This window comes from Typopeltis vanoorti, chromosome 8, assembly GCF_054136105.1.
Source record: "Typopeltis vanoorti isolate ZY-2024b chromosome 8, IOZ_Tvanoo_1.0, whole genome shotgun sequence".
Classification (NCBI taxonomy): Eukaryota; Metazoa; Arthropoda; class Arachnida; order Uropygi; family Thelyphonidae; genus Typopeltis; species Typopeltis vanoorti.
The window spans coordinates 20838876-20864720 of record NC_143556.1 but is presented as its reverse complement, the minus strand read 5'-3'; the positions used below and the strand labels follow the sequence as shown (position 1 = coordinate 20864720).

The window sequence follows — 25845 nt, the reverse complement described above, 5'->3', positions numbered from 1 at the left end:
AAATATAACAAAGAAAACTCATGAAAAATCCAAATAATAAATAATGGCAAACTATCAGAACCATTTGCAACAAACACAAGAGTAAGACAAGGATGTATACTCTCCCCGACCATCTTTCTGATTGTCGTTGACTGGGTGATGAGGAAAACATCTGAAGAAAGAATTGGCATTCAATGAGGATGGTCAAATAAAATCAGTGACCTGGATTTTGCAGACGATATATGCCTTTTGGCACAAAAACATCAAACCCCTCCAAAAGAAAATAGATAATTTAAACCAGGAAGCAAATAAATGTCGATTGAAAATAAATCATAACAAGACCAAAGTAATGAAGATAAACCTGAAAATAAATCATAACAAGACCAAAGTAATGAAGATAAACCTGAAAATAAATCATAACAAGACCTAAGTAATGAAGATAAACTCCAAACAAGAATTAGTCTTTGAAATACTAGAGAAAACACTGGAACAGGTGGATAACTTTATCTACCTGGGTCGGTGATCAGCACACAAGGAGGAACCAAACAGGACATACAAAATAGAATCCAGAAAGCACAGATTGCATTCAATATGATGAAGAAAATTTGAGGGTCCAAAGAAATAAAATTAAAAACCAAAATTAGGCTCTTCAACACTAATGTTAAACCAGTTTTACTATATGGAGCTGAGACATGGTCACTAACAAAGGAAAACATAAATAAAATACAGGTCTACATAAACAAATGCTTGAGGAATATACTGGCCAAATAAAATAACAAACATAGAACTTTGGGAGAGAACAGGTCAAACCAGCATCAGAAATGAAATCACTAAAAGAAAATGGAACTGAATAGGTCACACAATCAGGAACCCAGATAAAGAAATAGCAAAAATTGCACCAGAATGGAATACCCAAAGCAAGAAGAAAAGAGGCAGACCCAGGATAACATGGAGAAGAGAACTAGAAATAGAGGCAAGGCGGTGGGAATGGATGATATATCACTACTTATTCTTAAGGAATGTGCACCACAGTTGGCTATGCCCTTGACCTGGTAATTTCATGAAAGTCTTGCAGTGGACATGATTCCTAAAGAGTGGAAAGAAGGCAAAATAGTACCACTCCACAAGTGTAGCTCTAGAACAAGTCTCCAATGATAGACTGTCTGTATAACTGCATTTGTAGTTAAGGTGTTGGATAGTTTGGAAAGGAATAGAATACAGGATTGGGTTGATGGACATAGCATTTTTTATGATGGTCAGCATGGATTTGTAAATGGTAGCTTCTACTTGGCAATTTACTTCCATTTTATGAGGAGGTAACAAGTGTGTTAGATAAGGGAGAATCATATATAGTGATACTCTTGGACCTGGTGCTGTACTGCAGGAAGTGAATGAGATTAGAGATTTGGGAGTGATGGTGGACAGTAGACTGAAGTTTAGAGGGCATATTGCTGGTGTTGCAAAGACTGCACATCATAGTGCTGCTATCATAAGAAGTACTCTAACATGTAAGGATAAAGAAGTGATTGTGCCACTGTATAAAGCACTGGTCAGACCACACTTGGACTATTATGCTCAAATTTGGTCACCTGGTTTGCAGTGCGATGTGGAAACATTCGAGAGATGAGTGACTAAGACAATATCAGGACTTTGGAATCCTGGCTATGAGGAGAGGAAGAAATGTGGATTGCAGAGTTTGCTGGAAAGGAGGAAAAGAGGTGATATGATAGAAACATTTAAGTTAGTGAGGGGATTTTATCAGATTAATCCAGAGGGGATTATAAAAAGAGTAGAAGGTGAGAGGAGGAAGAACCAGAGTTCATTCCTGGAAGTTATGTAAAAGTGTAGTGAAGAAGGGTGTGAGGAGTAGATTTTTTTTTACATGGAGAATTGTCAGTGAATGGAATGCATTACTAGAATGTGTTGTTAATGCAACGAGCGTTAAAGATTTTAAGATTCTATAAGATAAATATGTTGTGTGTTGAATGAACCTCCCACAATGAGTCTGCTGACTCCATGGAGGGTGTAATAATAATAATAATTATACTTTCATAAATCTTACCAGGAACACTCAATAGGGAAACACCTCTGTAATTCTCACATTCAGTTTTATTTCCCTTTTTATATATGGGTACTATTAGTATTCTACTCCAATCATCTGGAATTCATCCCTCTATCCAGGCCTTCTGATCTATGCAGTGCAGCCATTGTAAGACACTAATGCCTCCATACTTCAGCATTTCTGGTCGAATATCATCTACTCCAGCTGCCTTTCCACATTTCAGGCTTTTGATGGCTTTTTCAACTTCAAGTATAGATATGTATTCCTGATTGCATGCCTATGAGTGTTTTTTACCGCTGTGCTATCACTGCTTGTTTTATTTAGCAGTTTTTTTGAAGTAATTACTATATATTTAAAGGATATCTTTTTCTCTAGTTAGTGAGGGGATAGTCTGTTTTCCTGTCACCTTTATCCTCTCTAATTCCTTTTACAGCTTTCTTTCCTCCATTTCTCAGCTTCTTCAACAGCGTCCAGAATATTTTGCCACCTTCCTGTTATTTATTTTCTATGTTATTACCAAAGTCTTCCCAGGCCTTTTTGTTTAGCTGGTTTTACACAGGTTTAGCTTTCTTACATTTGTCTCTGTATTCTCTAAGAGCCCAAGCTGACTTATTCACCAGGAACTTTCAATATGCTTTCTTATTTTCCTTCACTGCCTCTTTAACTTCCTGTGTCCACCAGGGAGTTCTAATTTTTCTATCCTTGCAGACAACTTCACAACATGCCTCTCTGGCTGAATCAATTAATGTTTTCTTTTGGGCTTGCCACTGAATCTCCAAGGTTTGGTTCCTGTTCTCAAACTCTTTAATTTTTTCTTGAGTAACGTTTGTATATTTTAGTCTATGGTTGACATCTGATAGTTGCTCAACTTTTATTTGCTTTAAAACTTTCTTACCTTTTCTTATTTTCAGTATGAAATTCCATTTTATCCTGCTAAAGATTAAATGGTGATCACTTCCAATTTCAAGTCCTCAGTACACCAATGTCCTGTACCAGTGAGAAAACATCACTACCAACAATAGCATTGTCAGTGAGACTTTTCTTATTCCTTGCCTCTTCTCTCCATGTGAATTTGTGCAAATTTTTATGTTGGAACATGGTGTTATTAATAAGCAGTCCATGTCCTGAGCAGAAATCCAACAGATATTTGCCATTATTAATAGCTTTCCTCATTTCTCCAAGTTTTCCTAAAATAATTCTGTCTTTCTAACAATCATTTCCTACTCTGCTATTTAGATCTCCAACAATGATTAACTTTTCCTTTTTCATTGTGTCAGTTGCTTTCCCCTAAAGCCTCAAAAAAACTCCTCCACTTCTACCTTAGTAGAACCTTCTGTGGGACCATACATACAAATAAGTCTTATCGTCCAGTTCCCCATTCTGATATTTGTCCACATCAGTCCACTTGATATTGCATGCCATTCAAGAAGATTAGCCTCGTATTTAATGTTGGTTACTATAGCTACTCCTTTTTGTTATTGCCAGAATATAACATTTTGTATTTATTGCTTAGAAAGATTTCATCAACTTTTGTCTTTTTTTGTTTCAGTCACTCCTATTATGTCGATCTGGTACTTATCCCATTCTTCTGCTAGTTTCATTTCTTTGTCAATTAGGCTACTTATGTTGATAGTACCGATCTTGACTGGTGATGTTGTGTTGTGATGTGTTTCAGGATTTGTCCAGTAGCTGACTTTTCACTGTTTGCCCTGGTTCCTGGCTAAAACAATGGAATTCTTGTTTAACTGGACTACACCCCAGCTGGCATGAAATTCTGTCATGTTGTGCCATCATTTTACATTGTGGTTTAAGCCAGTAAGAATTCATTATAAATTTAGTTTAATCCTTTATCCAAGTGTAAGCAAACAAAGTTTACGCCTGAAAATATCTTCAGGACTGAGATAAGGTGGTGCAACACCAGGCACCTCTGAGCAAAGGTGGACCAAGCTCTCATCACTCCTTGTCTTAGTATCTCCCATAATGCAAAGCACATCTCCTTGCAGACATGTATAATGCTGTGCATTAAGGGAAGGGCTGCTACCCAGACCGGTTTGACCTTTATCAAGTTCTCGTCCATTATTTACTTCCACCTTAGCATCCAGTCCACATTAATATCCAAGCTCTCCATTACTTCCACCTTAGTATCACCATCTCTGGGTCTGGCTCCCCTGATGAGACCTGAATAAAGGTCGAAACCGGTCTGAGTAGTGGCTCTTCCCTTAATGCATAGCATTATACGTGTCCACAAGGAGATGTGCTTTGCATTATGGGAGATACCAAGACAAGTGATGAGAGCTTGGTCCACCTTTACTATGAGTTGCCTCAGTCCTGAAGATACTTCAGGCACAAATTTGTTTGCTTACACTTGGATTAAACTAAATTTATTATAGTCTAACCAAGTTAAAAAAACTTCCAACATCTTTCTCTAAATCCAGAGTAATTTAATAATAAGGTGAGACACCTTTGGCAACTTGTATAGGAAAATATGATTTCTCCAATGCTTCCACCTTAGTATCACCGCCTCTGGGTCTGGCTCCCACTGACAAGATCTCAATAAAGGTCTCGTCAGAGGGAGCCAGTCTGGGTAGTGACACTTCCCTTAATGCACAGCATTATACATGTCTGCAAGGAGATGTGCTTTGCATTATGGGAGATACTAAGACAAGGAGTGATGAGAGCTTGGTCCACCTTTACCATGAGTTACCTCAGTCCTGAATTCAATTTAGCTGGCTAAATCCCAAATTGCCAGCCCATCCTCATTTGTTCAGTAGGTGCACCCTGTTAGGTAGATACCTAACAGGATGCACCACGAGAAGGTGAGGATTGGTCAGAAGCCCTAGTCGGTTCTCTGCATTCCTTTAAAGGCTATTTAGAGGGCTTCTCTCAGTTATACAGCTTTGACCATTTCCTACCATACCAAAATATGAGTGCCATATGCCTCTTGTAGTTTTTGACAAAAAGGACATTAGAAAATTATTAAATAACTTGGATACTAAAAAGTCTTCTAGTTCTGATGACTTCTTTCCAATTGTTTTCTAACAGGCTGCTTCAGAGCGAACACTCATCCTATATCATCTCTAAAATCTATTATACATAGCAGGTACATATCCTAATGACTGAAAGCAGTCGCATATCCAACCTCTCCCAAAGAAAGGGAGATAGAAATCTACCATCAAACTATCAACCAATTGGCATCACCTCAGTCCTCTCCACAATAATGGAAAAAGTCATCAATAGCTAACTTCTTCACTATCCTTGAAGCCTGCCAATTAATCAGCAACCAACAGTATGGATTTCATCATTCAAGATCCATAGTTGACCTCTTAGCTTACATCATCCACTACTGGACATGCCTAATGGAAAGGTTTAGAGAAACTTATGCTGTCGCTCTTGACATGTCCAGAACTTTTTCCCATGTCTAGCATTGAGGCCTGCTAAACAAAATGTCATCCTTTAGTCTCCCTGCCACTCTTAATTGGGTAGCTAGCTTTCTTTATGTTATCACCTACTCTCTTTCTCCTATACATCAATGACCTACTCTCAATCATCACTAATCCTATCCACAGTTTTACAGATGATAGTACCTTCCATTCATCCTACTCATTTGACAAACCTTGCAGTATTTTGGCATCCAAAGCTTCAAGATTAATCTACAACCAGTATGTTAAACAGTAACCTGCATACCAGCTTTCAATAGGATAAGGACAATCTGGTCATGTTCAATGCTACCGATACACTGCCTTGCCTTTTCTCTTGCAAAAGAGATCTCAGTTCACCTATCCTTACCCTCGGTAATACACAAATCACCAGACAAGATCTGATCTATTTCTGCTTGGACTAACATTTACCTCTGCTGTCTCTTGACATAAGCACATGACATCAGTAGTCTTCTCAGCATCCAAAAAACTAGACATTCTCTTTCATTCAAGGTGCTGCCAAGAAATTATACTCTTGGTTTTAATCCTTTATCCAAATAAGCAAAACAATGTTTTGTGTATGAAGTACCTTCACAATTGAACTACTTGTATATAGAGGCTAATGATTTCACATCGGTATTTATGTATCCTTAGTATATATCCCATAATGCAAAGCACATATCCTTTCAGATATGTATATAATGCTATGCATAATGGGAAGGGCCACTACCCAGACTGGTTTCGATTTTTATTAAGGTTTCAACATTCAAGGTGCTGTTTTACATCCAGTCAAGTCTTAACTATTTGCAAACTCCAGATCTTCAATGCTTAGAATACTGCTCACATGTTGGGGTGGTGCGCCAAAAAATTCTTGATGCTGTCCAGAGGCAAGCAGTTCAGCTCATAGATGATCCCTCTATTACAGATTCACTTCAACCTCTCTCACAAATGCAGTATTTCAGCACTGTGTGTATTCTACAGGTACTTCATTGTTCATTGCTCCACTGAACTGGCAACCATCATTCTTCCACACCTGTTGCACCTGTTAACACAAGAATAGCCATTGCCCAGCATTCCTTCACTGTACAACTGCAAACACACTGACCCTGCTTCTCCTCTTACTTTTTTTATTTCATCCACTTCTGTTCTCTTGAACAGTTTTCCTCATGAAGTATTCCTAAACAAGTACAATCTGCAGCTCTTCAAAAAAAGAAATCAGTAAACTGTTATCTCAGTCCTCATCTGCATCCCACACGTAGCACTGATATGTTTATAAGTCCTTTGACTCTCTTGTGCATGGAATCAGTATAAAAACAAAACAAAACATGGCACTGCACTGACTACTCAACACCAACCTTCTACAACTGGTCGCTCAGTCGCTTACATCAGTGCCCTTCATACACAGTTTTGAAATTTGTAAAAAAATTAAAAGAAAAAATACCCCCCCACACACACACATACTACCATACTACACACAAAATGTTTATGAAAAAATGACTTTGGACTTATAAAACAGAGGTTTGACATTTTTCAAAAATCCAGATTTTTAATTTTAAAAATCTGGATTTTTGATGCCAACAGTATTTTAAAATTGCTAAAATTAAAATAAGAAATGCTTATAAAGTGAAAACCAAAATGCCCATTTCTTAGATAAGTGTATTTATTTCTCCCCTTTTCATATTGCTGTCTAGGTCATTGGCCATTGTAAACCATCTGAAGGCTGATAAAGTTTCAAGGTCTTACCTAACCTACTTATCTTTGTTGCTGATGTCATTCACAGTATGCTGCTAAAACATTTGTAGATTTCAAGAGTATTCCATCTTGCAAATAGGTATGTAGTAGTCAATTATTGCTTAGAAGTAATTGAAATTTAAAAAAATAATTAATTATTTGCCAGCACTATTTTATGTCACACAGTTTGTTTTATAAATGCAAACTTCATTCAAAAAATTAAATCACAGAAATGCCTTCAGGGAATTTGCTATAAATTTTGGAGAAATGCTGATAATGAAATTCAGAAAAGATAAACATAAGAAAGAAAAGGGATTACATTTTATTGGAATTACTAGAGTGGCTCATACCAAGTTTTAGATTGTCATTATTTTGTTTGTTATTTATCATCATGTAAAAAAAAATTAAAAAAATAAAAATCTGGCAATTCAATTTTCTTTTAGCCACTCTTATAACTTAAATGCTTTTTTACTAATTTGTGTATTATAGTTGAGTGAAGAACTCTCAGCAACTATTTTCCTTCTCCAAAATTACATGAAATATCAATATCTATAAGAGCTCTCATAGTACCCATCTATAAAAAGGGAAATAATACTGAATGTGAGAATTACAGAGGCATTTTACTACTGAATGTTCCTGATAAGATTTATGCAATTATACTTGAGAAACAAAATTGTGGAAAGGAAGCTTGGTGAAGAAACAAGCTGGATTCAGAGCAAATAGAGGTTTTCAGGATCAGATTTTCAGTTTAAGACAAATAGTTGAGAAATCTTGGGAATATATCAAGGATTTGTATTTAAGTTTAGTTGATCTGGAGGCATATGACAAGGTGCCCACAGAAAAGCTCTTCAAAATGCTACAGTTATATGGTGTAAAATGGGATATTATATCAAGTAATGCATAGTCTCTATTTAAACTGGAAGTCTGCAGTAAGACTTGAAGGAGGTATAGGAAGATGATTTGAGGTAAAATGAGGTGTGTGTGGCAAGGGTGCACATTCTCCACTGTTATTCATTATCTTTATGGATTACGTTATGAAGGAAAGTGGTATTAAATCTGATATCAAAATTCATGATATTAATCTTAGCTCTTTACTTTATGCAGATGATGTTATACTTCTGAATAAATCCAGCACAAGTCTGCAAGATTCCCTGACTAAGTTGAATAACTGTTGTAAGAAATTTGGTGTAAAAATCAGCAATAAAAAGACAAAGACAATAGGCAGAAACATTGAAAACATTAACTGTATCCTGAATGGTGAAATTATAGAATAAGTAGAACATTTAGTGAAGATGGTAAATTAAATATGGAAATAGACAACAGAATTAGTAAAGCTAGTATGGTAGGAAGTCAGCAGAATAAATTTATATGGAATAAGAAAAAAATTAGTCAAGACACTAAATTAGCTGTATACAAGACAGTTCAAACCAATTTTAATTGAAGTATTATTATTATGGGCAACTCCAGGGAGTCCTTAGACTCATCGAGGGAGGCCCTAAACATCATGTCCACACAACTATTTGACATTCTCACAGTATCTATCATACCTTGCCTTGAACTCACTCACTGTCATAGCACCCACAACAGACTCTGGCAGCTTATTCCACTCATTTACCACTCTAAAAGTAAAGAACCCAGCTCTAACACCCTTGCTAACCACACTCTTGCCCAGCTTCCATAGATGTCCCCTGGTTCTCCTACCACCAGTCCTGATCTCAAAAATATCCTCTGAATTAATCCTATAGAAACCCTTCAGCAATTTGAATGTCTCAATCATATCTCCCCTTTTCCACCTATCAACCAATTTCTGCAACCCACAAATCTTCAACCTGTTCTCATAAGGTTCATTCCATAGACCTGCTATCATCTTGGTCACTCGTCTCTGGATCCTTTCCACCTCCTCCCAATCAAGAGTTTCAGGAAATCAGGAATGTGTTAGTAGCAGTGGTGAGCTATAAGGGGCTCGCACGAGCCCTTTGTTAAATTTTTCTCAAATTTGTGAGCCCCTTGTTTAATAATCTTGTAGAACTAGAAAATACCACCATGGAATGTATACATGCTACTTTAAATTTATGTTGGATTTTCTGATAACTATATAAAATATCATTTCATTGCATTTTGTTCTTATTGAGCTAGTGTAATGTTAGGAAACAAATCAGGTGTTGCAATCAAACTTCTACTAAAATTTCCCAACGTTGTGATTTGGCATTGTGCTCATCATTTACACTTAGCATTAGACGATTCGATAAAAAACATTAAAGAAATAAATCTTTTTGAAATATTTATGGATAAATTGTATGCTTTTTGTCATCAATCACCAAAAAATCAACAAGAATTAAATACGATTGCAAAAGACCTTGCTATCGAAATTTTGAAGATCGGCCATGTGTTCAGACCACAATGGGCAGCTTGCAGTTTATGAACAGCTCTTGCTTTGTGGAGAAATTACCCAGCTTTATGCAAGCATTTTGCATAGAATGATAAATATTGGAGAGCAAAGATTAGCAAAACAAGTATTCTTTGCCAGGTTAGCAGGGAAAAGACCCAGAGGAAGACCAAGATATAGGTGGATTGATATGGTAAAAAGCACCTTAAAGGACAGAAATATAAGATCTGATAATATTGGAATCTTGATAGATAACGGAATAATTTGTAAGAAAAGCGTTGATTGGAAGTTAATAATGATGTAACTTTTTCATGTAGTACTATCATAATTATCCTTTACCCCTCCTCCCCAAAGGGAACATATCTGGAATTTGATGATGATATAAGAAATTTCTGAAGAATATCACACACAGAAAACCCATAAGAAAAGATTTTGCTTTTATTTACAGATATTTTTAAGTATTGTACAAAAACGCTCATAACAGTCATTGAAGTTGATCAATTCATTGGTCAATCAATGCATATAATTTTCAATGCATTGGTTCCCGTTTCTTTGAATGAACAGTAAGATCATTTTTTCTTCATATTTATCAATTTCTCATATGCAACCTCAGGGGGATATACAGGATATTATAGTAGCACTGCATGAAAACTTCACATCATTACTAACTTCTTATCAACTTTTTTCCTCCAAATTAATCTGTTATCTGTCAAAACTCCAATATTGTCAGAAGTTATATTTCAGGCTATTCTAATGCACTTCTTATTGTATCAATCCTCCTAGATCTTGGTCTTCCTCTTTGTGTTTCCTGCCATCCTGATAAAAAAGCTCTTGTTTTGCTAATCTTTCATCTCCCATTCTGTTTTGTTGATTTTTCTATTGGTTGCCATTTTTCATGTTTGCTATTTCATAATATTTATCTTCTTCTGTTATTTTAATGGCTAATATAGCCTACTTTCGTTTAGGAGTGCCCCTTTTTTACAATGTCATTGGCTCTTTACCCAAAAAACTAGGGCATTACTGAAGCGTTATAAAACTAATATATGAAGAATAAAAAAATAGGAGAAATTTTGGACATACCTTTTTGGATGTTGTTTTCTGTCTCCTTATTCCGACGATGTGCCTTCATATGCTGTTAAAGGAAGGGGGTTTTTTTTTAGGTTTTTTTTTGGGTGGGGTAAAGTAATGTGGGGGAATTATTTGAATAAACCCATTTTTTTTAATATATGTATGAATATTATTATTATTAAGATGGGTAGAGTGCGTTGGGGGGGGTGAGAGAAGGATCTGTAGAGAGGCATTATTTTTTGGGGAAGAGGAGGGATTTAAGAGAAAACAGTCAGGGGTGGGAGTTATGGGGTGTGAGCCATTTCGACAACCGCCATCTTTGGGACTCGTGGGAGAAGTGTCTTCTTCCTTTAACAGCATATGAAGGCACATTGCCGGAATAAGGAGACAGAAAACAACATCCAAAAAGGTATGTCCAAAATTTCTCTTATTTTTTATTCTTCATATATTAGTTTTATAACACTTCAGTAATGCCCTAGTTTTTTGGGTAAAGAGCCAATGATATGTGGTGCTTAAGGGTCAAAGCTGAATAACTGAGAGGAGACATCCACATAGCCTTTAAAGGAATGCAGAGAACCGACCAGGGCTTCTGACCTAATGTCCAATCCTCACCTTCTCGTGGTGCATCCTGTTGGGTACTGAATACTGAATGAACGAGGATGGGCTGCCAATTTGGGATTTAGCCGACCAAATTGTATTCTTATTGGTTAAACCAAAATAAAAAATGAGGGTACGACATGACAAAATTTCATGCCGGCTGGGGCATCGCCCGGTTAAACAAAGCCCCCGTTGTTTTTGCCAAGGAACCAGGGCAAACAGCGAAAAGTCAGCTACTGGAACAAATCTGAAAACAAACCCCAACTCAACATCACCAGAGTTAAAGATCGGTACTATCAACATAAGAAGCCTGAATGGCAAAGAAATTGAGCTAGCTGAGGAATTAGATAAGTACCAGATCGACATAATAGGGGTGACTGAATCAAAAAAGACAAAAACTGGTGAGATCTTTCTGAGCAATAAATACAAAATATTATATTCAGGCAATGACAATCAAGGAAAAGAAGGAGTAGCCATAGTATTCAACACAAAATACGAGGCTAATCTTCTTGAATGGCAGTCAGTCTCAAGTAGAGTAATGTGGGCAAATATAAGAATGGGGAACTGGACAATGAGACTTATTTGTGCCTATGGTCCCCACAGAAGGTTCTACTAAGGTAGAAGTGGAGGAATTTTTTGAGGCTTCAGAAAAAGCAACTGACACAATGAAAAAAGAAAAGTTGGTCCTTGTTAGAGATCTAAATAGCAGAGTAGGAAATGATTGTGAGACATACAAAAATATTTTGGGAAAATTTGGAGAAAAGAGCAAAGCTAATAATAATGGCAAATATCTGTTGGATTTCTGTTCAGGACATGGACTGGTTATTACTAATGCCATGTTCCAACATAAAAATGTGCACAAATTCACATGGAGGGAAGAGGCAAGGAATAAGAAAAGTCTCATTGACTATGTTATTGTTGATAGTGATGTTTTCTCCCTGGTTCAGGACACCAGAGTGTACAGAGGATTTGAAATTGGAAGTGATCACTATTTAGTCTTGAGTAGGATAAAATTGAATTTCATATTGAAAAGAATAACATGTAAGAAAGTTTTAAAGCGAATAAAAGTTGAGCAGCTCTCAGATGTGAACTGTAGACTAAAATACACAAAGATTATTGAAGAAAAAATGAAAGAGTTTGAGAACAGGAATCAAAACTTGGAGATTCATTGGCAAACTCTGAAGAAAACATTGATTGATTCTACCAGAGAGGCATGTGGTGAGGTTGTCTGCAAGGATAAAAAAATCAGAACTCCCTGGTGGACACAGGAAGTTAAAGAGGCAGTGAAGGAAAAGAAGAAACATATCAAAAGTTCCTGTCAAAGAAGTCAGCTTGTGCTCTTAGAGAATACAGAGACAAATGCAAGAATGCTAAACACTGTGTAAAACTAGCTAAACAAAAGTCATGGGAGGACTTTGGCAAGAATATAGAAAATAAATATCAAGAAGGTGGCAAAATATTCTGGAGGTTGTTGAAGAAGCTTAGGAATGGAGGAAAGAGTGCTGTAAAAGGAGTTTTACAGCACTCTTTCTAAGGAGTTAGAAATGATAAAGGTGACATGAAAACTGGAGGAAAAGCTATCCTTGAAGTATAGAGTAATTCCTTTGAAAAACTGCTAAATGAAACAAGCAGTGATGACAGCACAGTGGTAAAAAACACTGACCAGGCATGGAGTCAGGAATACATATCCATACTTGAAGTTGAAAAAGCCATCAAAAGCCTGAAATGTGGAAAGGCAGCAGGAGTAGATGATATTTGACCAGAAATGCTGAACTATGGTGGTATAAGAGTCTTACAGTGGCTGCACTGCATAGTTCAGAAAGCCTGGATAGAGGGACGAATTCCCGATGATTGGAGTAGAGCTCTCAATAGTACCCATATATAAAAAGAGAAATAAAACTGAATGTGAGAATTACAGAAGTATTTCCCTACTGAGTGTTCCTGGCAAGATCTATGCACGTATACTTGAGAAACGGTTGAGAAGAATTGTGGAAGAAAATCTGGGTGAAGAACATGTTGGATTCAGGCCAAATAGAGGCTGTCAGAATCAGATCTTCACTTTACGACAAATAGTCGAGAAAGCATGGGAATATAACAGAGATCTGTATTTAAGTTTTGTCGATTTGGAAAAGGCATATGACAAGGTGCCAAGAGAGAAGCTATTCAATACGCTACAGTTATATGGTGTCAATGGGGCATTATATCAAGCAATACTTAGTCTTTATTTGAGTTGTAAGTCAGCAGTTAGAATTGAAGGAAGTACAGGAAGATGGTTTAATGTTAAATCTGGTGTGAGACAAGGATGTACATTATCCCTCTGTTATTCATTATCTATATGGATCACATTATGAAGGAAAGTGGTATTAATCTTTTCATTTTTGATGTCTAGTGTTAGTAATACATATAACATCTATAATGTTTTGTATCATATAAAACAATGTTGATGTAAGTACAGACATATGATTCATCTTGTAAACAGATGACATAAAGTTACAGTATCTAGAAATAAAGTACAGTACTCTAAATGTATTTTCACTTTGTTAATTTTCTTTAATAACATTTTCTTTTCTCTAGTTTACTTTATTGTAAGAATATAGTATATATATACATATATTTATATATCATACAATATATGTGTTTATCGACTGTTTATGTTATCGGCAAGACCTCCGGTCAATAGTAGGTTATTAGTAGTTAAATTTTTGGGAGTCAGAAGTTATATGCAGATTTTCAAACAACACAGGGAGGCGGTACCTCTAATCCCCATGTTGTTCAAGGGTCAACTGTATTTGCAATCTTTGCTACATGACCCCTGAACTTCAACTTGCTATCTACTAACACTAAGATCTCCAGCCTGATCAAGTTCTTCTAGCATAATCCCACCAATATAATACTACATTGGATATCTAAGTTTTAATAATAGCAAACCGTGAGCATCCATATAAATACAAAATTAATAATGGAAAAACTCACGTAAAAAGATTATTTAATAGTATAATTTTCGCCTATGTGTCACAGGCATCTTCAGTACATTTTAAGCTCAAATTAAACAATAACTGACAATTCCAAAAAGCGCCACCTAAGTAGCTAGTGTTAAGATAACTAAAAAGGTCAATAAATTTCCCAACAAAAAAAAATAAATAAATAAAATAAATAATAATAATAATATTATATATACAATAAAAAGTTAGGAAAGATTAGTGGAATTATAAAGTACTATCTCCCATAAAGGGGATAGACGTAAACTATCAGATCTGTTTGAGTTAGGCAAGTGAAGTAAAGTTTTACATGTTTCTTTATAAAGCCGTTCCATGAGGAACCGACTTTTGTGAAGGACTCTTGTCTTTTTCCAGTGAACTCTATGTCTAGTGAAGATGGCATGTTCTGCAAGTCTAGACTGTTCACGTTCAAGTATTGAATATAAGACTGGTGTTCTTCTAGCCGAATAGAGGCAGAGCTTCCTGTTTGTCCGAAATAAGATAATCCACAAGAGCAAGGAATCTGGTAAACACCTGGATAATTAAGATGTGGAAGCTTGTCCTTAGGAGAAGTGAGAAGAGGAAGACATATTAAAACTACTCAAAGCTCTTTTGATGAAGGAATGCTTATATCCATTAGATAGAAATTCAGCCCATGCAAACAACGCCAGCCTATTCAAATTATTCTGCAAGTACTGTATATCAACAGCATTCCTGATTACCCTAGCTATCTTTGCATCATCAGCAAATAGCTGAATTTTTCCTGTCAAATCCTTACCAATATTATTAATGTACTGTCTATTTTAATTCAGATTGAATAACAGTAGACCAAGGACTGGTCCTTGTGCTACACCACTAGTTACCTTAAATCTTGTAGACTTCCATCCCCTGTATACTACTTTTTTGATATCTGTCAGTCAGCCATCCTCTTAACCATGCTAATATTTTATAATCAAAACCCATATTCTCCAATTTATGCAACAATCTTTCATTCTGTATTCTGTCAAAAACTGTAAACTACATTACTACATGATAAGTGGTGTAAAAGCTGCAGAGGATGGGAATAGATAGTATATTAGTCAGGTGGATCGTAGATTGGCTATCTGAATATCAGCAAGTTGTGTATGATGGAGCAGTGTCTCAAAAAAAAACAAGGGTATGCCTCAGGGTTCTGTTCTTGGACCCCTGCTGTTTAACTTGTTTCTAAATGATATAGCATGCAGACTCACTGGGGATCTTCAGTCGTTTGCTGATGATGCAAAGTTGAGGAGAATTATAAATAGTGCTACTGATGTTAATTCCCTTCAAGAAGATTTGAATAGATGTTTGACTTGCACAAAGGAATGGCATTGTAGTTTTAATATTAATAAGGTAAAGGTGTTTCATTTTGGAGTGCAGAGATGTTAGAGAATAGAGATATGAGATTAGAGATATGGCCTCTAAACTTCAGTACACCGAAGTTTAGAAGGCAAATTGCAAGAGTTGCTAAGGCTGGTATTTTAGTCCTGATATGATAAGAAGTACTCTATCATGTAGAGATAAGGAAGTAGTTGTGTCACTGTATAAAGCACTGGTCAGACCACACTTGGACTATTATGCTCAAATTTGGTCACCTGGTTTGCAGTGCGATGTGGAAACATTGGAGAGGGTCCAGAGACGAGTCACTAACACAATATCAGGACTTTGGAATCCTGGCTATGAGGAGAGGAAGAAATGTGAATTCCAGAATTTGCTGGAAAGGACGAAAAGAGGTGATATGATAGAAACATTTAAGTTAGTGAGGGGATTTTATCAGATTAATCCAGAGGGGATTATAAAAAGAGTTGCAGGTTCAAGGGCAAAAACCAGAGACCATCCCTGGAAGATGCAATAATAATAATAATAATAATCACTTTCCGACACTTGTTTTCTTTCTTTCTCTCTTTATAACTTTTATTTATTTAGGCTTAGTGCTTTGATGCATCTCCCATTACATCATCAAATTCCTGCCATGTACCCTCAAGGGGTGTACAGGATATGATAGTACTACATGAAAAAAATTACATCACTACTAACTTCCTATCTACAATTTTCCTCCAACTCAGTCTGTTACTTGTCAAGACTCCAACATTATCAGATCTTATATTTCTATCATCTAAGGCACTATGTACCATATCAATCCACCTATATCTTCCTCTGGGTCATTTTGCTGCAAACCTGGCAGAGAACATTTGTTTTGCTAATCTTTCTTTGCCCATTCTGTTTAAGTAACAATACCACCTGAGATTAGTTCTGCTAAAGCATTCCTGGATACTGACAATGTCAAGTTCTTTCCTAATATCCTCGTTTTTAATATAATATTGCCATTGATGCCGTCTGTTCACACCTATAATCTTTCTCAGGACTCTCATACCTGCGGTCTCTAGTCTTTGGTCAAATGTTTTACTTCTGACCCAGCTCTCAGATCCATAAGTTAAAACTGGTTTGAACACTGTCTTGTATACAGCTAATTTAGTGTTCCGACTAATTTCTCTCTCATTCCATATGAATTTATTCAATTGACTTCCCACCATACCAGCTTTGCTGATTCTGTTGTCTATTTCTATGTTTAATTTGCCATCTTCAGTAAAAATCATGCCTAAGTAGCTGAAATGTTTTACTTGTTCCACAGGTTCTCCATTCACAACACAGTTGACATTTTCAATGATTCTGCCTATTTTCATTGTGTTTGTCTTTTTATTGCTGACCTTCATACCATATCTATTACAACAGTTATTCAATTTAGTCAGAGAATCTTGCAGATTTGTAGCTGATTTATTTAGAAGTATAACATCATCCGCATAAAGCAATGAGCTCACATTAACATCTCCAATTTTGATATCCTGTTTAATACCACTTTCCTTCATAATGTGAACCATATAGATAATGAATAACAGAGGGGATAATGTACATCCTTGTCTCACACCAGATTTAACATTAAACCATCTTCCTGTACTTCCTTCAATTCTAACTGCTGACTTACAACTCAAATAAAGACTAAGTATTGCTTGATATAATGTCCCACTGACACCATGTAACTGTAACGTATTGAATAGCTTCTCTCTTGGCACCTTGTCATATGCCTTTTCCAAATCAACAAAACTTAAATACAGATCTTTGTTATATTCCCATGCTTTCTCGACTATTTGTCGTAAAGTGAAGATCTGATCCTGACAGCCTCTGTTTGGCCTGAATCCAGCTTGTTCTTCACCAAGCTTTTCTTCCACAATTCTTCTCAACCGTTTCTCAAGTATACTTGCATAGATTTTGCCAGGAACACACAGTAGGGAAATACCTCTGTAATTCTCACGTTCAGTTTTATTTCCCTTTTTATATATGGGTACTATGAGAACTCTACTCCAATCATCGGGAATTCGTCCCTCTATGCAGGCTTTCTGAACTATGCAGTGCAGCCACTGTAAGACTCTTATACCACCATACTTCAGCATTTCTGGACAAATATCATCTACTCCTGCTGCCTTTCCACATTTCAAGCCTTTGATGTCTTTTTCTACTTCAAGTATGGATATATATTCCTGACTGCATGCCTGGTCAGTGTTTTTTACCACTGCGCTCAGTGGTAAAAAATCAATCATTGTTTTCTTCTGAGTTTGCCACTGAATCTCTAAGGTTTGATTCCTGTTCTCAAATTCTTTTATTTTTTTTCAATAATCTTTGTGTATTTTAGTCTACAGTTCACATCTGAGAGCTGCTTAACTTTTATTCGCTTTAAAACTTTCTTGCGTGCTATTCTTTTCAATATGAAATTCAATTTTATCCTGCTCAAGACTAAATAGTGATCACTTCCAATTTCAAATCCTCTGTACACTCTGGTGTCCTGCACCAGGGAGAAAACATCACTATCAACAATAACATAGTCAATGAGACTTTTCTTATTCCTTGCCTCTTCCCTCCATGTGAATTTGTGAACATTTTCATGTTGGAACATGACGCTAGTAATAACCAGTCCATGTCCCGAGCAGAAATCCAACAGATATTTGCCATTATTATTAGCTTTGCTCTTTTTTTCCAAATTTTCCCAAAATATTTTTGTATGTCTCACAATCATTTCTTACTCAGCTATTTAGATCCCCAACAAGGACCAACTTTTCCTTTTTCATTGTGTCAGTTGCTTTTTCTAAAGCATCAAAATATTCCTCCACTTCTACCTTAGTAGAACCTTCTGTGGGACCATAAGCACAAATAAGTCTCATTGTCCAGTTTCCTATTCTCATATTTGCCCACATTACTCTACTTGAGACTGACCGCCATTCAAGAAGATTAGCCTCGTATTTTGTGTTGAGTACTATGGCTACTCCTTCTTTTCCTTGATTGTCATTGCCTGAATATAATATTTTGTATTTATTGCTCAGAAAGATCTCACCAGTTTTTGTTTTTTTTGTTTCAGTCACCCCTATTATGTTGATCTGGTACTTATCTAATTCCTCAGCTAGCTCAATTTCTTTGCCATTCAGGCTTCTTATGTTGATAGTACCGATCTTTAACTCTGGTGATATAGAGTTTGGGTGTGCTTTCAGATTTGTTCCAGTAGCTGACTTTTGACTGTTCACCCTGGTTCCCTGGCGAAAACAACAGGGGCCTTGTTTAACCGGGCGACGCCCCACCCAGCATGAAATTTTGTCATGTCGTACCATCATTTTTTATTTTGGTTTAACCAATAAGAATACAATTTGGTCGGCTAAATCCCAAATTACCAGCCCATCCTCGTTTGTTCAGTATCCAAGTAGATACCCAACACGAGAAGGTAAGGATTGGACATTAGGTCAGAAGCCCTGTTGGCTCTTCGCATTTGTTTAAAGGCTATGTGGAGTTCTCCTCTCAGTTATACAGCTTTGACTCTTAAGCACCCCATCTGTTATCCTCTAACACTTATTCATTATCCTAAAAGGAGCAGGGCACTCTTTCAAAAAATGAAGAATTTATGGAAACAAAAACACACACATTGAAATAATTACTGTACTTATAATAATAATAATTATTATTATAAATTATTAACATCTGACCTCCCTGGGGTCAGAGACTCATCGTGGGGAGATACACTCAATTGCACACAATGTTCATCCAACCATGCCTTTAACTGATTCAATATGTCTACATTCACAACACACTCAGACAGTGCATTCCACTCACCAACCACTTTCCATGCAAAGAACCTCCACTTCACTCGTCTGCTCACACCATCCTTATACAGTTTCCAGCAATGACCTCTTGTTCTACCCCCACCTCTCGTATTGTATGAAAAATCCCTTCCATGTCAACCTGATAACTCCTGACTAGCTTATATGTTTCAATCATATCCCCCCCCTCCTCCTCCTATTCACAAGGCTTTGCAACTTACATTCTCTCAATTCATCTCGTGTTCCAAAGACCACTGACCACCTATGTGAATCTTCTCTGGACCCTTTTCGACATATCCTTGTCAGCATGAAAACCCAGTGACCAAATCTGTGCACAGTAATCCTTATGAGGCCTGATGAAGGCCTTATACAATGACATCATGCCTACTCTGTTTCTGCATGTTGGGGTCCTCTTCATCATCATTGTCATTATCCGATGTGACGTCTTCACACCTTGTGCAGTGTGGCCCCTGAATTTTAGTTCCTTGTTCACCGTCACTCCTAGATCTCTAATCTCCTCTATTTCCTTTAAACTTTCCCCATCAGGTGCATACTTTGCATCCCATCGTTGCTTATCAAATCTAAAAACCTTACACTTTGCAACATTGAATTGATAGTTCCACTTACCTGCCCATTTATGCAACCTATTCAAGTCTTCCTGTAAGGCTATAGCATCCACTTGACTCTGCATTACTCTCCCCAATTTTGCATCATATGCAAACAGCTGCATATCACTGGTTAAATTCATCCCAATATCATTAACATACAAAATGAACAATCCCATAACTAATCACTGTGGTACACCACTAGTGACCTTCCTCTTTCGGGATACCGCATCCCATATACAACTTTCTGATACCTATCTGACAGGCAATCACTGATTCAACTCAGAAGTTATTATCCAGTCCCAAGTCCCAACTGTTTCAATTGATTTAACAGCTTGTCGTGGGGTTGTCTATCAAAAGCTTTTGCAAAATCCAAGTACACCACTGTATGTGCTTCTACCCTGTTCAAGGTATTTGTCACCTTGATAGTATATAAGTTAGTAAAACATGATCTCCCTTTAACAAATCCATGCTGATAACCACAGAGAATTCTGCTGTTATTAACCCATTTCTGTATCCTACTTCTCATCAATCTCTCCAGTACTTTCACCACAACTCCAGATATACAGACTGGCTTATAATGTGAAGTTACAGGCTTATCACCACCTTTATGCAGTAGAATAATTTTGCCCTCCTTCCACTCCCTTGGAACCTGTGCTGTATAAGACTCTTTTTATTAAACAGGCATGCCAATGCTACTGTGAATTCCTTGAAACATTCCCTTAAGATGCATGGTGATATATCATCAAATCCTATTGTCTTATTAATATCAAAATTATTTATTTCTTCAAATACCTCCTGCTCACTCAATTAAGCCATCTTCTCTTATGTCCTCTACACTTACGTTCCTCATGATTCCACCCTAATCAGGATTATTTATTTAACGTATGGCTCACACATGAAAAGTTACATTACATTAATCCTTAATACATATGGACATAATAATAGACATGTACAATAATAAGACATAATACAGTCATAAAAGAGACACTCAAGAATCAAGAATAGGCTACAACTGAATGTCTAGGTTGATTGTCAAGTCGACTGCACTTGGTGTAGCATGGATGAAGTCTGACAGGTTTCCACTGTATGCACGTTGGACACATTCTGCTGCAATATGATTAATTGTCTGGCGGGGGTGATCCACAATCTCACCTGGGTGAGGCAATCATGCCCCATTTGTAAAGGTGGTCTGCACATCTGCCATGGTTGGTGCAGATTCGGTTAAAGGCAGACCAAGTGTTCCGAGGTAGGTCAAAACCTGAAGATATCTGTGTTGGGTCCACTAATTCATGGAAGATCCCTGTTGAAGTATTACACCAGGACTCTTTTCACTTCTCCTCCATGTTGAGATACTTGTCTCTGCAAGATTTTTTGCTGTTAAGATTGGAGGGTGCCTTGACTTTAGCCTGTTTATTTCTAGAGGTGGAATGTCTTCATGGATTGGAAGATTTTGGATTTCCATGATTTTGCTGTATTCATGTAGAAGTAAGTTGTATCTGTGGATGTGTGGAGGCAGGATGTTGCTTAGCACTGGGAGCCAGTAGGTTGGGGTTGATTTTACAGTTCCAGAAATAAGGCGCATAGTGGTGTTAAGCTGGGCATCAACCAAATACACATGGGTGCTGTTCAGCCATACAGGTGAGCAGTATTCAGCTGTAGAGTAAACAAGGCCAAGAGCAGTGCAGCGAAGCATTGTTACTGAGGCACCCCAAGTTCCACATAGCTTTTGCAATATATTGTTTCTTGTTTTTAGCTTGGATGCTGTGTTAATGAGATGTAGTTTAAAAGATAGTGTTCTATCTAGAGTGACGCCCAGATATTTTGGGAATCTGTTGTAGTGTAGCAGTTTGTGGTTGAAGTAGACCATGAGTTCTTTGTTAGCCTGGTTATTGTTCAGGTGGAAGCATGAAACTTGTGTGTTGCTAGGATTTGGGTGTAGGATGAAACACCCTTATAAATTGATCACTGAATACCTCAACAATGTCTTCTGCAGCAGTTACCATTCTACCATTTTCATCCATTAACACCATCTTGCCATGAACATTCTTTATTCTACTTTGCTACATATCTTAAAACCCCGTTTGGTGACCAGGGTTAAAGAATAATCCCAATGTAGCCCATGCATGTCGTAAAAGGTGACTAAAATGGGTACCCAGTACCCGGGGGTATAGCCGGGTTCCTTCTTGTAAGGTTGGGCGCAGGGTTAACAACCCTGTCCTGTAAAAACTCATTTGTTAAGAAAGTTAAAAGGAAAATTAGCCAGACGGACTTTGCGGGACAACAGAAAAAGGATTATGAATATTGGTTTGGAAGCTGGAATGTCTTGAGCCTGAACAGACCAGGAACATTGAAGAGAGTGTGTGAGGAACTACAGAGATATAGAGTGCAGATAACAGCATTGCAGGAGGTGAGATGGAAAGGAAGTGGCATATTTGATACCAGAACACATACTATTTTTTACAGTGGAGAAGATCAAAAAGCCTTTGGCACCGCATTTTTGGTTAATAAAAAATGGAAACACTTGGTTCTTGATTTTAGACCAGTAAATGAACAACTTTGTGTACTGAGAATAAAGTTTAAGATATTCAATATTTCACTTATATGTGCACACGCACCAACTGAGGACTCTTGTGAAGAAGACAAGATAAAGTTCTCTGAATTATTGGAGAAGATACATGATCAGGTACCAAAACATGATGTAAAAATGGTTCTAGGAGACATGAATGCCAAAATAGGAAAGGAAGAGACCTTCCAACCAACAACTGGAAGAGATAGTGCACATGAAGAAAGTAATGAAATTGGCATGAGACTAATTGATTTTGCAAGTAGCAAAAATATGATCATATGTACAACCTGTTTTCCACATAAAAAAGTACATAAAGTTACATGGAGATCGGCAGTTGGAATAACGGAAAATCAGATCGATCATGTGCTGATCGATAGGCGACATGCGACAGATATCATTGATGTAAGAAGTTTTAGAGGAGCGGATTGTGATACAGATCATTACTTGTTAAGAATTAAATATAAACAAAGAATAAAAATTAATAAAGTAGGTAGAGGAAAGAGAACACCAAGATATGATGTCCAAAAATTAAAAGATGGAAAAATCAGACAAAAATATATTGAAAGATTGAGAGAAGAAATAAATGAAGAAAATGAGGATGAACATATAAATAATATGACAATAGATAAAAAATGGGAAGGGATCAAGAATAAAATTACTAAAGTGGCTGAAGAAGTCCTGGGATTCAGAAATAATGATAAAAGAAATGAATGGTATGATTCGGAATGTAGAAAATGTGTTGAAGACAGAAATACAGCTCGTCTAAAGATGTTTGGACGAAAAACTCGAACAAATGAGAATGAATATAGAGAAAAATGAAAACAAGCCAAAAAGATGCGTAGAAGAAAGAAACGTGAATGGGAAAAGGCAAGGCTAAATGAAATTGAGAATTTTGAAGAATACAGGACAAATTAAGAAAATGTATAATAAGATAAAGGAAATTAAAGGCGGATTTCAACCCAGAACAACTTTCTGCAGAGACCATGAGGGAAACTTGCTCAGTGGAAAGGAGGACATTTTGAAAAGGTGGGCAGAATATTTTGAAGATCTCCTTCAGGACAAAACAAGCTTGGAAAATAACGTTCTAGAAGAAGACGAGTTTAATGAACCCCTGGCAAGTATAGGAAAAGCTGAGACAGAGGAAGCACCAGAATTAAATGAGGTGGAATTAGCCCTAAAGAGAATGAAAAATAATAAAGCACCTGGTAAAGATGGAATACCACTTGAGCTATTAAAATATGGTGGGCAATCACTGTTAATCAAAATACATAAGTGTTTGTCAGAGGTATGGGAAACTGAATCTATGCCTACTGAATGGGACACTGCTATTATCGTTCCTATACATTAAGAAAAATGACAAGTCTCTGTGCCAAAATTATAGAGGAATATCACTGTTAGCAGTAATTTACAAAATATTTGCAAGAGTACTGGCAACTAGATTGGAACCCTTTATAGAAAAAACACTGGGTGACTACCAATGTGGCTTTAGGTATGATAGATCAACAACAGACCAGATGCGAACAATAATGGAGAAATGCTATGAGTTCAATATCAATCTGCACCATTTGTTTGTGGACTTTAAACCAGCCTATGATAACATCAATAGAGATAAGCTATTTAAAGTCATGAAGGAATTCCAAATTCCACCTAAACTGATAAGATTAGTTAAAATGACACTCAGAAATACCATGGGTAGAGTGCAAATACAGGGCGAACTCACACCTGAGTTTAGGATTACCAAAGGATTACAACAAGGAGATCAACTATCAACAATGCTTTTCAACCTATGCCTTGAAAGGGTAATATGAAATGTAATTATAAACAGAGGTGGAACTATTATGAATAGAAGTCTACAGCTTTTGGCTTTTGCGGATGATGTGGACTGTATTGCAAGGACTGAGAGAGGCCTTAGAGAAGGTTATAGACAAATGAGAGAGGAAGTAAGGAAAATGGGACTACAAACAAACAAAACTAAAACAAAATACTTAATTGTTGCCAGGGATAAACAAAAGTTGGGAAACAGCCAAAGTTTCACAGTAGATGAAGAAATCTTTGAACGAGTCCAGCAGTTCAAATATTTGGGTTCAGTAATAACAGAAAGTAATGATATGTCAGTTGAAATTACCTATAGAATAGCTGCTGCAAATAGAACTTATTATAGTATTCAGCCATTATTAAAATCTAATTTGATTTCGATAAAAAGTAAAATCCAGCTATATAAAGTAATCCTCAAACCTGTGCTTTTGTACGGCTGCGAAACATGGACAATGATTCAGAGAGATCAAAACCGATTACAAATTTGGGAACGAAAGGTATTAAGAAAGATCTTTGACCCAATTAATGAGAATGGACTTTGGAGAGTAAGGAATAACAAAGAAATAATGGAGAAATTCAATGAAGTGGATATTATTACTGAAATAAAGGTGAGAAGACTGAGATGGCTAGGACATGTTCAGCGAATGGGGGATGATAGAGCCGTAAAAAAGGTCTTCATGTCTGGACCAGGTGGATCTAGGCCCAGAGGACGACCAAAAAGGAGATGGCTTGATGATGTGGAGGATGATTTAAAGAAAATGAGAGTAAAGAACTGGAGGAGCAAGGCACAGAATCATGAAGAATGGAAGGCTATCCTGAGACAGGCCCAGGTCCTAAATGGATTGTAATGCCAAGTAGTAGTAGTACATATCTTAAAAACTCTTCAGTCCTTACTAACTGAGTCACTCTCCTGGCTTGGTCTTTATACTCTTCGTATAGCTGATTATTACCATTATTCATCTTGTACTGCCTCCAAAGTATTTTCTTCTTCTTCCAGATTTCATGCTTAAGCTCCTCATTCATCCATTTTACACCTGCCTTATTCACCCTTTTGGCCTTCAGAATACATTCACACATTGATGCTGTTATGTATTTCCTTGTCAGTTCCCAAGCAGCATTTACTTCCTTACAGCTCAACTCCTTGTCTTATGCTATAGCTCCAAGTTGTCTCCTTAGCTTGTCATAATCCCCAGCCGTATAATTCCACATATATCCTTTCCTCACAAAAGTCTACATATGGCTGGCCACAACCCGGGTGATCACTTCATGATCACTCTCACCAAGTGGAGGAAAGTGTGAAACCCCACTCACATTACATAATCTGATGAAATGATCAGATCTAAAACTCTTGATCCTAGCATGCCCTTCTTTACATGCTGCCTGAGATAGTTATCTCAATAATTCATTTTTTGATTCCTAAATACTATTTCTTCATTCCAATCTATATTTCCATAATTAAAATCACCTGTAATAATTACTCTTC

At 36.8% G+C, this 25845-nt stretch overlaps 2 protein-coding genes across 2 annotated transcripts in view; both read left to right on the top strand.

Annotated features, from left to right (window-relative positions):
• Positions 1–25845, top strand: part of LOC150103805 (sarcosine dehydrogenase, mitochondrial-like) — a 383814-nt gene that overhangs the window by 8571 nt on the left and 349398 nt on the right. Inside the window, exon 2 of the mRNA XM_090397147.1 lies at positions 7149–7288. The gene's annotated coding sequence lies outside the window, so the exon portion shown is untranslated. The remainder of the gene's footprint in view (positions 1–7148; positions 7289–25845) is intronic.
• LOC150103806 (uncharacterized) lies at positions 23467–23895 on the top strand. Its single transcript, XM_090397074.1, has one exon. It carries the CDS (start codon positions 23467–23469, stop codon positions 23893–23895), a length of 429 nt encoding a protein of 142 aa, XP_090253200.1.

Coding starts and splice junctions, on each gene's coding strand:
- LOC150103806 (XM_090397074.1), top strand. CDS start 23,467: ATGTATAATAAGATAAAGGAAATTAAAGGCGGATTTCAACCCAGAACA.